The sequence below is a fragment of the Nematolebias whitei genome, chromosome 19 (genome assembly GCF_014905685.2).
Source record: "Nematolebias whitei isolate Nwh7 chromosome 19, NemWhi1, whole genome shotgun sequence".
Taxonomy (NCBI): domain Eukaryota; kingdom Metazoa; phylum Chordata; class Actinopteri; order Cyprinodontiformes; family Rivulidae; genus Nematolebias; species Nematolebias whitei.
The window spans coordinates 23,515,976-23,526,455 of record NC_056516.1 but is presented as its reverse complement, the minus strand read 5'-3'; the positions used below and the strand labels follow the sequence as shown (position 1 = coordinate 23,526,455).

The 10,480-nt window shown below is 47.4% G+C and overlaps 1 protein-coding gene across 1 annotated transcript; it reads left to right on the top strand.

The window, feature by feature from the left end:
* The first annotated feature begins 1,903 nt into the window (after positions 1-1,903).
* Positions 1,904-9,971, top strand: ahdc1 (AT hook, DNA binding motif, containing 1). Its single transcript, XM_037692744.1, has 4 exons — positions 1,904-3,143; positions 3,252-4,972; positions 5,771-7,439; positions 9,489-9,971. Exons 1-3 carry the CDS (start codon positions 1,971-1,973, stop codon positions 7,431-7,433), a joined length of 4,557 nt encoding a protein of 1,518 aa, XP_037548672.1. The 5' UTR covers positions 1,904-1,970; the 3' UTR covers positions 7,434-7,439; positions 9,489-9,971.
* Positions 9,972-10,480: the final 509 nt, after the last annotated feature.

The following is a 10,480-nucleotide window of genomic DNA, read 5'->3' as shown; positions in this document are numbered from 1 at the left end:
TTGCGTCTGTCTCTATGTGTAAATCGATGTGTGGGAGGATGAAGCTGCAGGGGCATATTTGCATGTGTGTTGGTATGTGTCAGTGGGAGTGACAGCGTGTGCACATCATGTGTAAAGCGCATGTGATGCAATGCTTAATTAAAGCGTGCACTCGTCTCCTTCTTTCACAAACCGGTCAGATGAAGCCATAATTAATGAGCGCTGTTAATTAGACTGAGGAGAAAGTGAGAAGGGTGGGAGAAGTCAGGGGAGGCAGCCGTGGGTGAGGAGGGGTTAAAGCAGTGTGTGTAGAGTGTGTGTGCTCGTCTCCATGTTTGTGTGTCCCAGTTGTGTCATTCCTCAGAGCAGCAGAGCAGAGGTTGCTCTGTTTCAAGTGCAGCCCCCGACTCTCAGAAAACTCTCCCACTCTACCTCACCCACTTATTTTTGCTTCCTTAAAACTTTTGCTTCCTAATTTAGCAAAAAAAAAAAAGTCTCAAGATTCTCTACCTTTGCCTGTCCATGTAGAAATATTCCCGTTTTTGTCACATTTGTTTTTAACTTTCTGCTGCCCTTTCATACATTTCAACTCTTTCATTCACTCCTTCGAAGATCTCAGACCCTCTCCCTTTTCCTTCTTTCTCTCTCGCTCCATGTCCTCCTCCCTCCTAATCAGAGCCATATGTTGGAAACGGAGGCAGAGAGATCTGACAATAGACATAATTGTGTTGAATGTGGTGTGTGTGTGTGCTACAGTGTTGGAGCCAACAGCAGCGTGCGTGTCTGCTCGCAAATGTGGCAAGCACGCTTGCATTTGTTTTTGACTGGCACACAGTCACGCGCGTTGAATTCAGGCACATGTGGTCCAGGTTTCGTAGCACGGCTGTCCATGTCTTTGCACGTCTCATCTTCTCTGGGCCTCCATGATTTCTCCATCATTCCTGTCTTTGTGTCACCTTCATCTCTCAATCTTCCCAACACCTCTATTTTCACCGCCGCTCTGCTTCCCCCTGGTGGCAGTGACTGTTCACACTTTTTTTTTCCTTGTTGCACCCTTTGCAACGCATCTGTATTGTTTTACCGAACTATAACTTTGCATGTGTGCTTGAACTGTGAGGACTGTTTAAAATGCCTTAAATTTCTCTGGAAAACACAGAAATGAAGCTGCAGCTCAGCCCAAATGATTTATACTGCAAGTCATCCTCCAAAAGATTTGTCTAGTGTGAGATGGTGCAGCTATTTCCAAAATACTGATTCGAGTCTGGCCCAGTTTGTGCTGTGACATCACGTACTAATCTCTTATTCTCTTTTTGTCTCTGCTCCTACCTTCCCCACATGTCCCTTCTTGCGTTCTTCAACTCAGTCCCCGTCTCTGTCCTTGTGTCTTTCCTTCTCTCGGTGTAGCGACCATGGGCAACAGACAGAGGCAGAGGGAAGATAGAGAAGTATATGAGCTCTCCACTGCAGTATTGATGACCCAATGATCCCCTGCAGAACAGAGCCAGTCAGGCAGACCGAGTCAGGCTCAACTCAGAATCAAAATCAGCGCCACAACTGTTTGGTCAGAGCAGCACACTGAGCAGGATATGAATGGTAAATGTGATCTAATTTTGTAATGCTCGTGTGTGGGTGGCACGCTTAATGGATGGAGGGTGCATTAGGGAGTAGATTTGTGGCGTGTTGCCAGATATGTTGACACAAGTACGACTCCATCTGTGCTGCAAAAGTTTGATTGTACATATAAATATATATAGTACGTTAATTAGTGTTATATTAGGAAACGTGTACATTAAATGTATTAAATGTAGGTGGAGATGTTGACATTAATATTAATGCCTTGCTGTTTTAGTGATTAGTGTTTTTCATTTCTGTTTTTAGGTGTTTGAATCTTCTGCTCTCTCAGGTTTGCAGACGACCCCAAAGAATCCTTTGCAAACAGCTGAAAGCACCCCTCTGCTTCTTGCTCCGCCACCAGCAAAACTGTCCGCTGAATGAGTGGCTTGTCAGATCGTCTTCATTCAGGCCAAACTGGGGCTCCAGTGGGTTACAGTGAGACTCAAGCAGAGAGGTGCTGCGTGACGGGGCCTGAAGAGCTTGAAGGGCATAAGTTCTGGGCGCAGGAGCTCACGCTCCCAGGCGGGTTCCAGTATCCTGCTCATGATGGACTGGCACAAGTGACCTTCGAATGCGTCTTGCCCACCTCTTCATCTGCCCTGGCCAACGGCGTCCATCTACAGAGAAGGCTGGGGGGTAGCAGCCACCTGTGGAAGCACTCTGACACGCCTATGACTGCTGAGACGCTTAGAAACATGCAAACACACATAGACCCAGATGTGCGTGCAAAAACTTTTTCACATGCACATGTGGACAACTGTGAACACACAGACATAACCACTCAGTCTGGTTTTATAGAAACAGAACTCCCAAAATCTCTCGCACCAGAGGTCATAAACTCAACTTCACCTCAGTGCTTGTCTTTGGCACTCGGCAATCATCCTGTCTCCACCAATCAGCTGGCGGCTCCGGTCGCCACAGTGGAGACAGACTCGTCGTTCTGTCCGGTCCCGACTGGTTCAGATCCAAACACGGACTCCTGCCCTCTACCTGTGGAGACAGAAAGAAAGTATGCACTCCGCAGCTCTGGGCGTCCTCGCTTCCCCTGTCACCTGCGCAAATCCTCCCGCCTGCACCGAAGCCTTGAGGATGGAGACAAAAGGGCGGGAAGGGAGAGAGGGGGAGAGGAGGAGGAAATACTAGAGGAGAAGATCTGGAGGGTTAAAGAGGAGGAAGTTGCAGTCTGTGATAAAGAGGAGCGTTTATCTGTGGAGGCTACTCCCCCCACACCTACCTGTCATACAGACATGGCTCCTGCTCTAACCACTCCTAAGCCTGCTCCTAAAGCTCTACCTAAACCTGGACCCAGGCTTGGACACAGACCTGGACCTAAATCCAGGTGTAAGCCATTATTAAAACCTGTTCACAAAGCAGCTCCTAAGAGCATATTGAAGCAGCGTCAGGCAGCCCAAGCCCTCCGCAATCTCGTTAACCCTCCTCTTCCATTTGCATCCGCTCTCCCCACGTCTTTAATGGCCATGAAGGAAGAACCTGATGCAGCGTTGGGCGTGTGCCCTCCAAATAACAGCAGACGAGGGCGTTATATTGGTGTAAGTTAAATAACAGTAACATATCACTGTAAATACTTTTTTAAAACTTTGGATAAAAGTATGGTTTAACAATTTCTAGCACCAAATTATGTTTTCTTTGCCTGACAGGTACGGAGGATTGTCGTTAAGGTGCCTCGCATTCCCGTCAGCCTCAGCCGCCGACAGAAGAGCTACAAAATTTCTAATTTGGAGACCGTCATAGCGCCAGAGAAAAGTAACGACGGCAATCTGGAGGGCCCTGAGCCAATTCGTGAGCCGACCGCCCTGCTCCGAATGAAGAACAATGGGAAAAGTGTTATGGTGATGTTCCCTCCTGGAGAGCTCCCTGTGATTCTCAAACGCAGACGGGGACGACCACCGAAACAGCCTTTACCAGGAATACAGTGCGAGCCTGCAAACGCTGGAACGATTGGCACTGCTGAAGATCAGCCCAAAAAGCCTCGCAGGCGACGTCGGACTAAACTCCCATGTCCATATCCGTCCTATGTTAACGATACAAATGATGTGAAAACCGAATACGGGGATGTTCTCTCCAAGCTGGCGTTTTTGAACCGCCAGCCTCCTGCCACTGGCCGCTGCTCTCCTCCTCGCTGCTGGACGCCCAGTGAGCCAGAAAGCTTTCAAGCGTCCTTGGAAAACCCTGGAATATCCACCCTGCTTCACAGGCTCACTGGGTTTAGACGCCCCAGAGGTGGCAGAGGAGGGGGCCCCGGCAGAGGGGGGGGAGCAGCAGGGGGCGTTATGGGCAGCGTGTGCAATAAGAGCACTTTCAGTGACTTCTTTGAGTCTATCGGAAAAAAGCGGAAGCTGAACCTCCTGTCTCAGCATGGATTACCTAGGAAAAGGCGAAAGGGCGTGGGTGGAGGGGTGGGTAGGGGAGGGGGGATGGTGGGAACAGAGCCCGGGGGTGAGAAAATAGTCAAAAGGAGACGCATGAGAAAAAACGGTGCTTGTAAAGGGGGTGGAATGTCCATGGAGGAAGAATGGCCCAACGGGGCAGGTGGCTGGGGGGAGGAGGGGGCGATGGATAAAGGGAAAGGTTTGGGTGGGTATCTACTCTGTGGGTCTTCAAAGGGTGGCTTCTCCAGTTGTGAGCTTGGACGAGGAGGGGCATACAGTAGTCTAGGGGGGAGTAAAGGGATGGGGCCAGTCGGCGAGGACTCACAAAGTCTTTTTGCTGGTTATTTTCGATCCCTGCTGGATTCGGATGACTCCTCAGACTTACTGGACATCTCCTCGCAGTCGGGCTCCCGCAAATCTTCAACCAGTGCTGGTTTTGAGCCATCTAGCTCAGCTGCCAGTCACAGCTGGTCTCCCCCATTCCCCAAGTGGAGCTCTAAAGGAGCGAGTGCGGGGCTGGAGGCTTCGGCACAGGCACACTGCTCCTCATCGAGACCTCCGTATAGCTATAGCAGCCTGGCCCAAACATCTCCTACAACTTCTGCCTATCCCAAATCCACCCCTCCGTCCCTCTTACACTCACCTAGCTCCCCCCATCCGTCCTCTTATGGTCACTACTCCACTGGCTACTCCTGCTCTTCTCCTGCAGCTCCACAGAGGTCATCAGACTGCAGCTATTCATACGGATCTGCTCAAAGTGGTGGTAAAGGCATGCCTGTTAATCAGATAGCATATTCTAGCTACCAGACAGCAGCCAAGAGAGGCTACGGGGGATATCCTGCAGGAAGTCATTCCTCCATGGCGAGGGGGGATTCAACTGGACCAACATCTCCTGGAGGAGGGTACATGTCCGTGCCCAGAAGCAGCACCTTCAGCTCCTCTGCTCCAGAAGGTTACAAGCAGTTCAACTCCAATCAGTGGAGCTGCAGGTAAATGGGTCTGTTGCCAGAAAAATGACTCAGCGGACAAAACAACCATTTAAATGAAAAGAGCAAGCATTCCTTGAAATGATGCATGCCGCTCACCGCCTTTCATGCAAAAGTTTTAAACTATCATTATATGTTTAAAAATGATTGCTTGAGTAGCTGTTTTGCTCATAGCTGGAAAATAAATTCATGCTCGATTTCACCCGATATAGGTGGCTCTTATGTAATCCGTTAGCGCATGTGTTGGGGATGACTCTAAGCTAATGTCACATCACGTTTTAGCTCGAGGTCTGTAAAATTGACAGGGGTACTAGCTGTTTTTATATTTTCTTAGATCAGTTGGCTATGACGTTCATCTCAGCTGTACGTGTAATGATATTTTTCTGGAGGTTTCCCTACAACCCCTTCAGTGTTTCTTCAGATATTTTGGTCACAGATTGTGATCAAAATATTCATGGTTGCAACAGTTAATTGAAAAGTTCTTGCACAATCTTTTAGGGATGACTCAGCTATGACGACACCAAACTAGCTCAATAAATGTAAAACTGACAATTATAGCCATTTTTGTGTTTGCTAAGGCTGCTCAGCTATAGCAGCCATATGCATAAAGCTGACTCCAAAATGTGGATGTACTTCCAATGACTACTTTCTGAAAGTTTATTAAAATCCATCCACTGGTTCATAAAATATTTTGCTAACAGACACACACGTGTACATATTACTGATTAGTTGAGGTGCAGAGAGAGAGTGAGAGTGACGTGCTTTATTCTTGCTCATGTGCTGTTTGTGTGTTTTTCTCAGACAAGCTTATGGTGGTTGGCCGTCCGACAGCTTCGGCTCTCAGTATCATGGATACGGTGAATATGGCTCCAATGAGTCCAAAGACATCTTGGACATTTCAAACTACACCCCCCAGAAGGCTAAGCGGCAGCCCTTTCCCGAAAGTCTATCAGAATCCTCTTCTGACTCCTCACATCTTGGTTCTGCAGCCCCCGTCAGTGGACCCGGCTCCGCAGGTGGAACCTATAAACAGAGTGAGCCTGGGTTTGTTCCAGGAGGGGGGGGTCAGTCTAGTCTGTCCAGCCTGGAGAAACTGATGATGGACTGGCACGAGAGTGCCTCTGGGCCGTCGTACAACTGGAGCCAGGATGTTTTATTCCAAGGCGGGGGGACCAGCAAACCCGGCCGGGGTCGCAGAAAACGGACTGAACCGCAGTTAGAAAAGGAAGGCGGCTCTGCTTTACACTCCGATTCCCCATCCAGTCCCTCCCCAACACCTGCTGCTGGACCTAAGCGGGGAGGGGTTGGAGGACGGGGCAGAGGCTCCAGAGGTGGTCGAGGGGGTCTGTCTCCCTGTCAACGGGAGCGTCCGCCGGGGTCCAAAGGAAGGGGCAAGGCGGCCTCTGCATCAGGAGTGGGACCAGTAGTGTCTGCTGGAGGTCCAGAGGGGGCTGGGTTGTTCCAGGAGGGGCTGGATTATTACAGCGGGGACAGCAGCAGCCTCTCTCCTTTGGCCACACCTAATCCTGGTCCACCTTCCAGCTACCTCCAGGACACCTGTGAGTACCCCTCCCCTTACTCAGCCCACCCCTCCACACCTTCCTCTGAGGAGCGATATCCAGCCTTGTACCCTGGTGACTCCTCCTCTTCCCTCTCACCGAGTGTCTCTTCTCCCCCTTACCCTCCCAAGCCAACGCCTCCTCCTCCTCCTCAGTCATACCACCTCCTCCCCTCCCGGACCTTCTCCCCATCCTGCTCCCCCTCACCACGTTTAACTCCCCACTGCGCCACAGCGCTCAGTCCCTCGCACCGCCCCCCCCAGAAAGACCCCCAGTTCTCGCAGTACGACTCTCCCAGCTACTGCGGCTCTCCCTTTTGGTACGGACAGACGTCGCACAGTGGCAGCCCCAGCCCTCACTCGAATACAGCTGGACACCCCCACAGCAACCCCCACACGAGTCCCCACAGAAATATGAACCCCCTGTCAAACCAAACTGCAAACGCACACACTCACATGACCGCTGTCGACACGCAGCATCACAGCACGCAGCCCCTCGCAAACCTGAGCAACACCCCCTCACACTTGCAGAGCAGCCTTCTCCCCCACTCCAACAGCACACACCTCCCCTCCCACACACACTCCAACCCCGGCCTCAGTCTGCACTCCACACCGGTGCTGTACGAGGAGCGCAGCCCTCCCTCCGCCATGACGCCCCACAAGCGGGACCTGACCCCTCACGCCATGAGCACGGGCCTTCGACAGTGTCCCTTGCCTCACTCCCCGTACCCCAAACCCCCACTGGACTGCTCTCCCCACCAGGAGGACACAAGTGGCTACTCCCTACCCCAGCAATACCATGGGATGGGACACCGCTACCCCTCCCAGACGGCTCAGAGCGGCGGGGTGCTGTGTCAGCTTCTGGATCCAGCAAGTGATGAGAGCTTCAGCGTCACCAGCCTGTAACAGCAGGTGAGTTCATTTAACGCTCATATCAACACGAGATGATCGTTTGATGATCTTAATTTTAACCCTCTGGACAAACTGAGAGGAATTTAAATGACCCTAGGAACAAAAAAATGACCAATAAAGATCAACACAGGTTTAAAAGTGACTCCTAAGTTTAAGCCTGTAACATAAAGCAGACGGCTGAGGGCTCGAGCTTTTGCCAATTAAATTTTACCACTGCATAAATGGCTGTAAATAGGTAATGCTAATCAGAAACAATATAGATGCTGTTAGAAGCAAAAAACAGTGATATAAATCTGTTTTATTTACCATATAAAACAGACCATAAAGAGATTATTGGAACGTTTCACCAAGTCTGTAAAGCTGTGTTTTATGGTGCCTTCAATGTAAACCCTGTTGCAAACATTTCTAGTTCATATTTTGTGCCTTTGTGCAGACTTTCACCAATAATCTGGGATTTATATCCAAATTTAGAAGAGGTTTTGGGATTACAGCTCTTTTTTAAATGAAAAATGTTTCTTAGATGCTTTAAAGTAGGGATGCACAATATTAGATTTTTGGCCGATATGCCGAAATGTTAAAACTTATTTGGTCGATTAGTGATACCAATACCAATTATTTTCCCCCCTAGATCTACTTACAGCGACTACATAGCTTTCTCTGCTGTGTAATTAAAATACTACATTATTCTGCATGGTCGTTGTCAGTTTGGCCTGCTACCAAATGCAGATGTCAAAAAGGGTCTGAAAATGATGTAACACTGCAAATTGGATTATGTTTAATGTCAAATTTCATGACATTTACTCTGTCTAACACAATGACAACACTCGAACAGTGCACATTTGTACATTTTCATAAATCTAAACCCAACGGTGCGCGTGATGTCATAACGTGCTGGTGCTGTATACATCCTTGTCACTGGGTTGTCATACAAAAACAGCGCCTTACACACACACATATATATATATATATATATATATATATATATATATATAAACAGTGTCTTTTGTATCGGTGAGTCATTTTGATGGAATGACAGATGTCCGATATTTAACTTTATCGCTAATATTGGCTGATACCGATACTATGTCGATAATATCGTGCATCTCTACTTTAAAGTAATCAAACAATTGAATCAGAAGCTGTTTGATGGATAGGTCTTAGCTAAATCTTTGGCATTTTCTTATGTTTATAAAAAAAAAAAATATATATATATATATATATATAAATGGAGCTGGTTTCTCCAGTGGTATTAGATAGCTTGCGGTGAACACACAACATGTAACTTTTAATATAAGTGAAACAGATTGCAAAAATCAGAACAAATCCTCCTCGGACATAAAGAGAAACAAAGTCAACAGTTTGGTGAAACATCAAAATGCTTGGGCTTCCACCCTAAAAGCAGCGATGGATTTCTAAAAAAAGTAAAGAAAAAAGCCTTGCACAAGACGTGAAATATCATTTTCCAAAACGACCATGAAAAAGACTTTACAGGATCAAGTGTAGCAGGTTCTTCACAAGCAGATCATTTTTAAACCTCAAGAAGAAGAAAAACTTGGAAAGCTCAAAACATCTGACGAAGTTCTTTGAAGAAATGACACTAAGATCAATCTGGACCAGAAAGCTTGTTAAAAAATTTTTTTTTTAAAGTTCCCAACATTAAGAAATGAGAAACCCTGCAAAGGATTCTTAATAAATTATTTAATGATATTTAGTTTTGATTATCCTATTTTTATAGCTATGTCTAAACAAAGGGGATCTCTGTGTTACAGAATTGTACTTCATAGCCTTTTAATGAAAAAATAAATAATCTCAAAATAAATGTAATGGTCTCCACTTTATCATATATGTTGAACAAATTTTAGAATTTGGATAGAACAATAAAAAATGCAACAAATGTGTAAATCTGTAAGGTTGTAAAAAAAAAAAGAACATCCATTTGCACTAAATTAATGGGAAAGTATGTTTTTAAATAACTTAAAAATATAATTTTTCTTATCTAACTGCCTGTCCTTTGTGTGTCTGTGTGTGTGTTTTTTGTTTTTTTTTTAGGTGTGAACTTTTACAGAGTTGCAAACATATTTTTTAAGGAGACTTCTTTGTGAGAGATGAAGGGTGAGAATTTAGCTGCCAGCTTTGGACAGTCGAGCTTTAATTCTCCAGCACTGACAATCAAGATCAACCCACAGACTGAAGCATGTACATACACGAAACACGCACACACACACACAGAAACGCATGCGCAGATTCGATCACTACCTAACCATCAACACAGGAGGACTCTGCGCTGGAAGGAGGGATGGTCAAGAGGAGCTGACAGATGAATGCCAGACGCTCACGGACAGACGGACCTCTTTCCTCATCTCGTTTCCGTCCCTGTGTGACACATGCAGTACTTTACCGAGCCTTTCCGTTTCTGTTCCCTGCATTGCAAAACAAACAGCTGTTTTCTCTTCTCTGTCGACGCCCAGCTCTGATGCTAAACCAGCCGCCAAGTTCTCTTCGCCCCGATCACTCCGCTGTCTTGTGCCCCAAACCCGAGTCTTTTTCGAAAAGCGACGGGCCTAACGGTGCCCCGCTCTCTGTGCACTTCCTGTGTTTGTGTCCCGTTTGAGAAAAGTGGACTGAATCTGTTTCTGCTCTTGAAACACCAGCATCTGTACATACGACTTCAGCTCCAAGCCACGGGGCCTGTGTTCGCGCCGAAGGCCCGTCATCAACTTTTCCCTCCTCTGCTTTGCTGCTGTTTTCTCTGCTTTGAGTTCTGGGGGGGGGGAGTGAGGGGGGAGGACTGCAGCTTGGAGACTCAACATCCTGTGTTTTGCTGTTTTAACTACAAGGGAAAGAAACATTGAAATTACACAACGGCCCCAAAGAGACTCTTGTTTTCTGCGTGCGAGACGGAGGATGTGTTCGCGTGACTGCGGCGATGCATGTATTTGTGAGTTTGTTTGTGAGAGAGTGTGTGTGTGTGTGTGTGTGTGTGGTCAAAAGAAGTGAAGCTCCCTGGACGACAAAAGTCTTGGCGGGGCCTTATTCTTTCT

Coding starts and splice junctions, on each gene's coding strand:
- ahdc1 (XM_037692744.1), top strand. CDS start 1,971: ATGAGTGGCTTGTCAGATCGTCTTCATTCAGGCCAAACTGGGGCTCCA. Junction 3,144..3,251: donor GACGAGGGCGTTATATTGGT/GTAAGTTAAATA, acceptor TTTGCCTGACAG/GTACGGAGGATTGTCGTTAA. Junction 4,973..5,770: donor TCCAATCAGTGGAGCTGCAG/GTAAATGGGTCT, acceptor TGTTTTTCTCAG/ACAAGCTTATGGTGGTTGGC.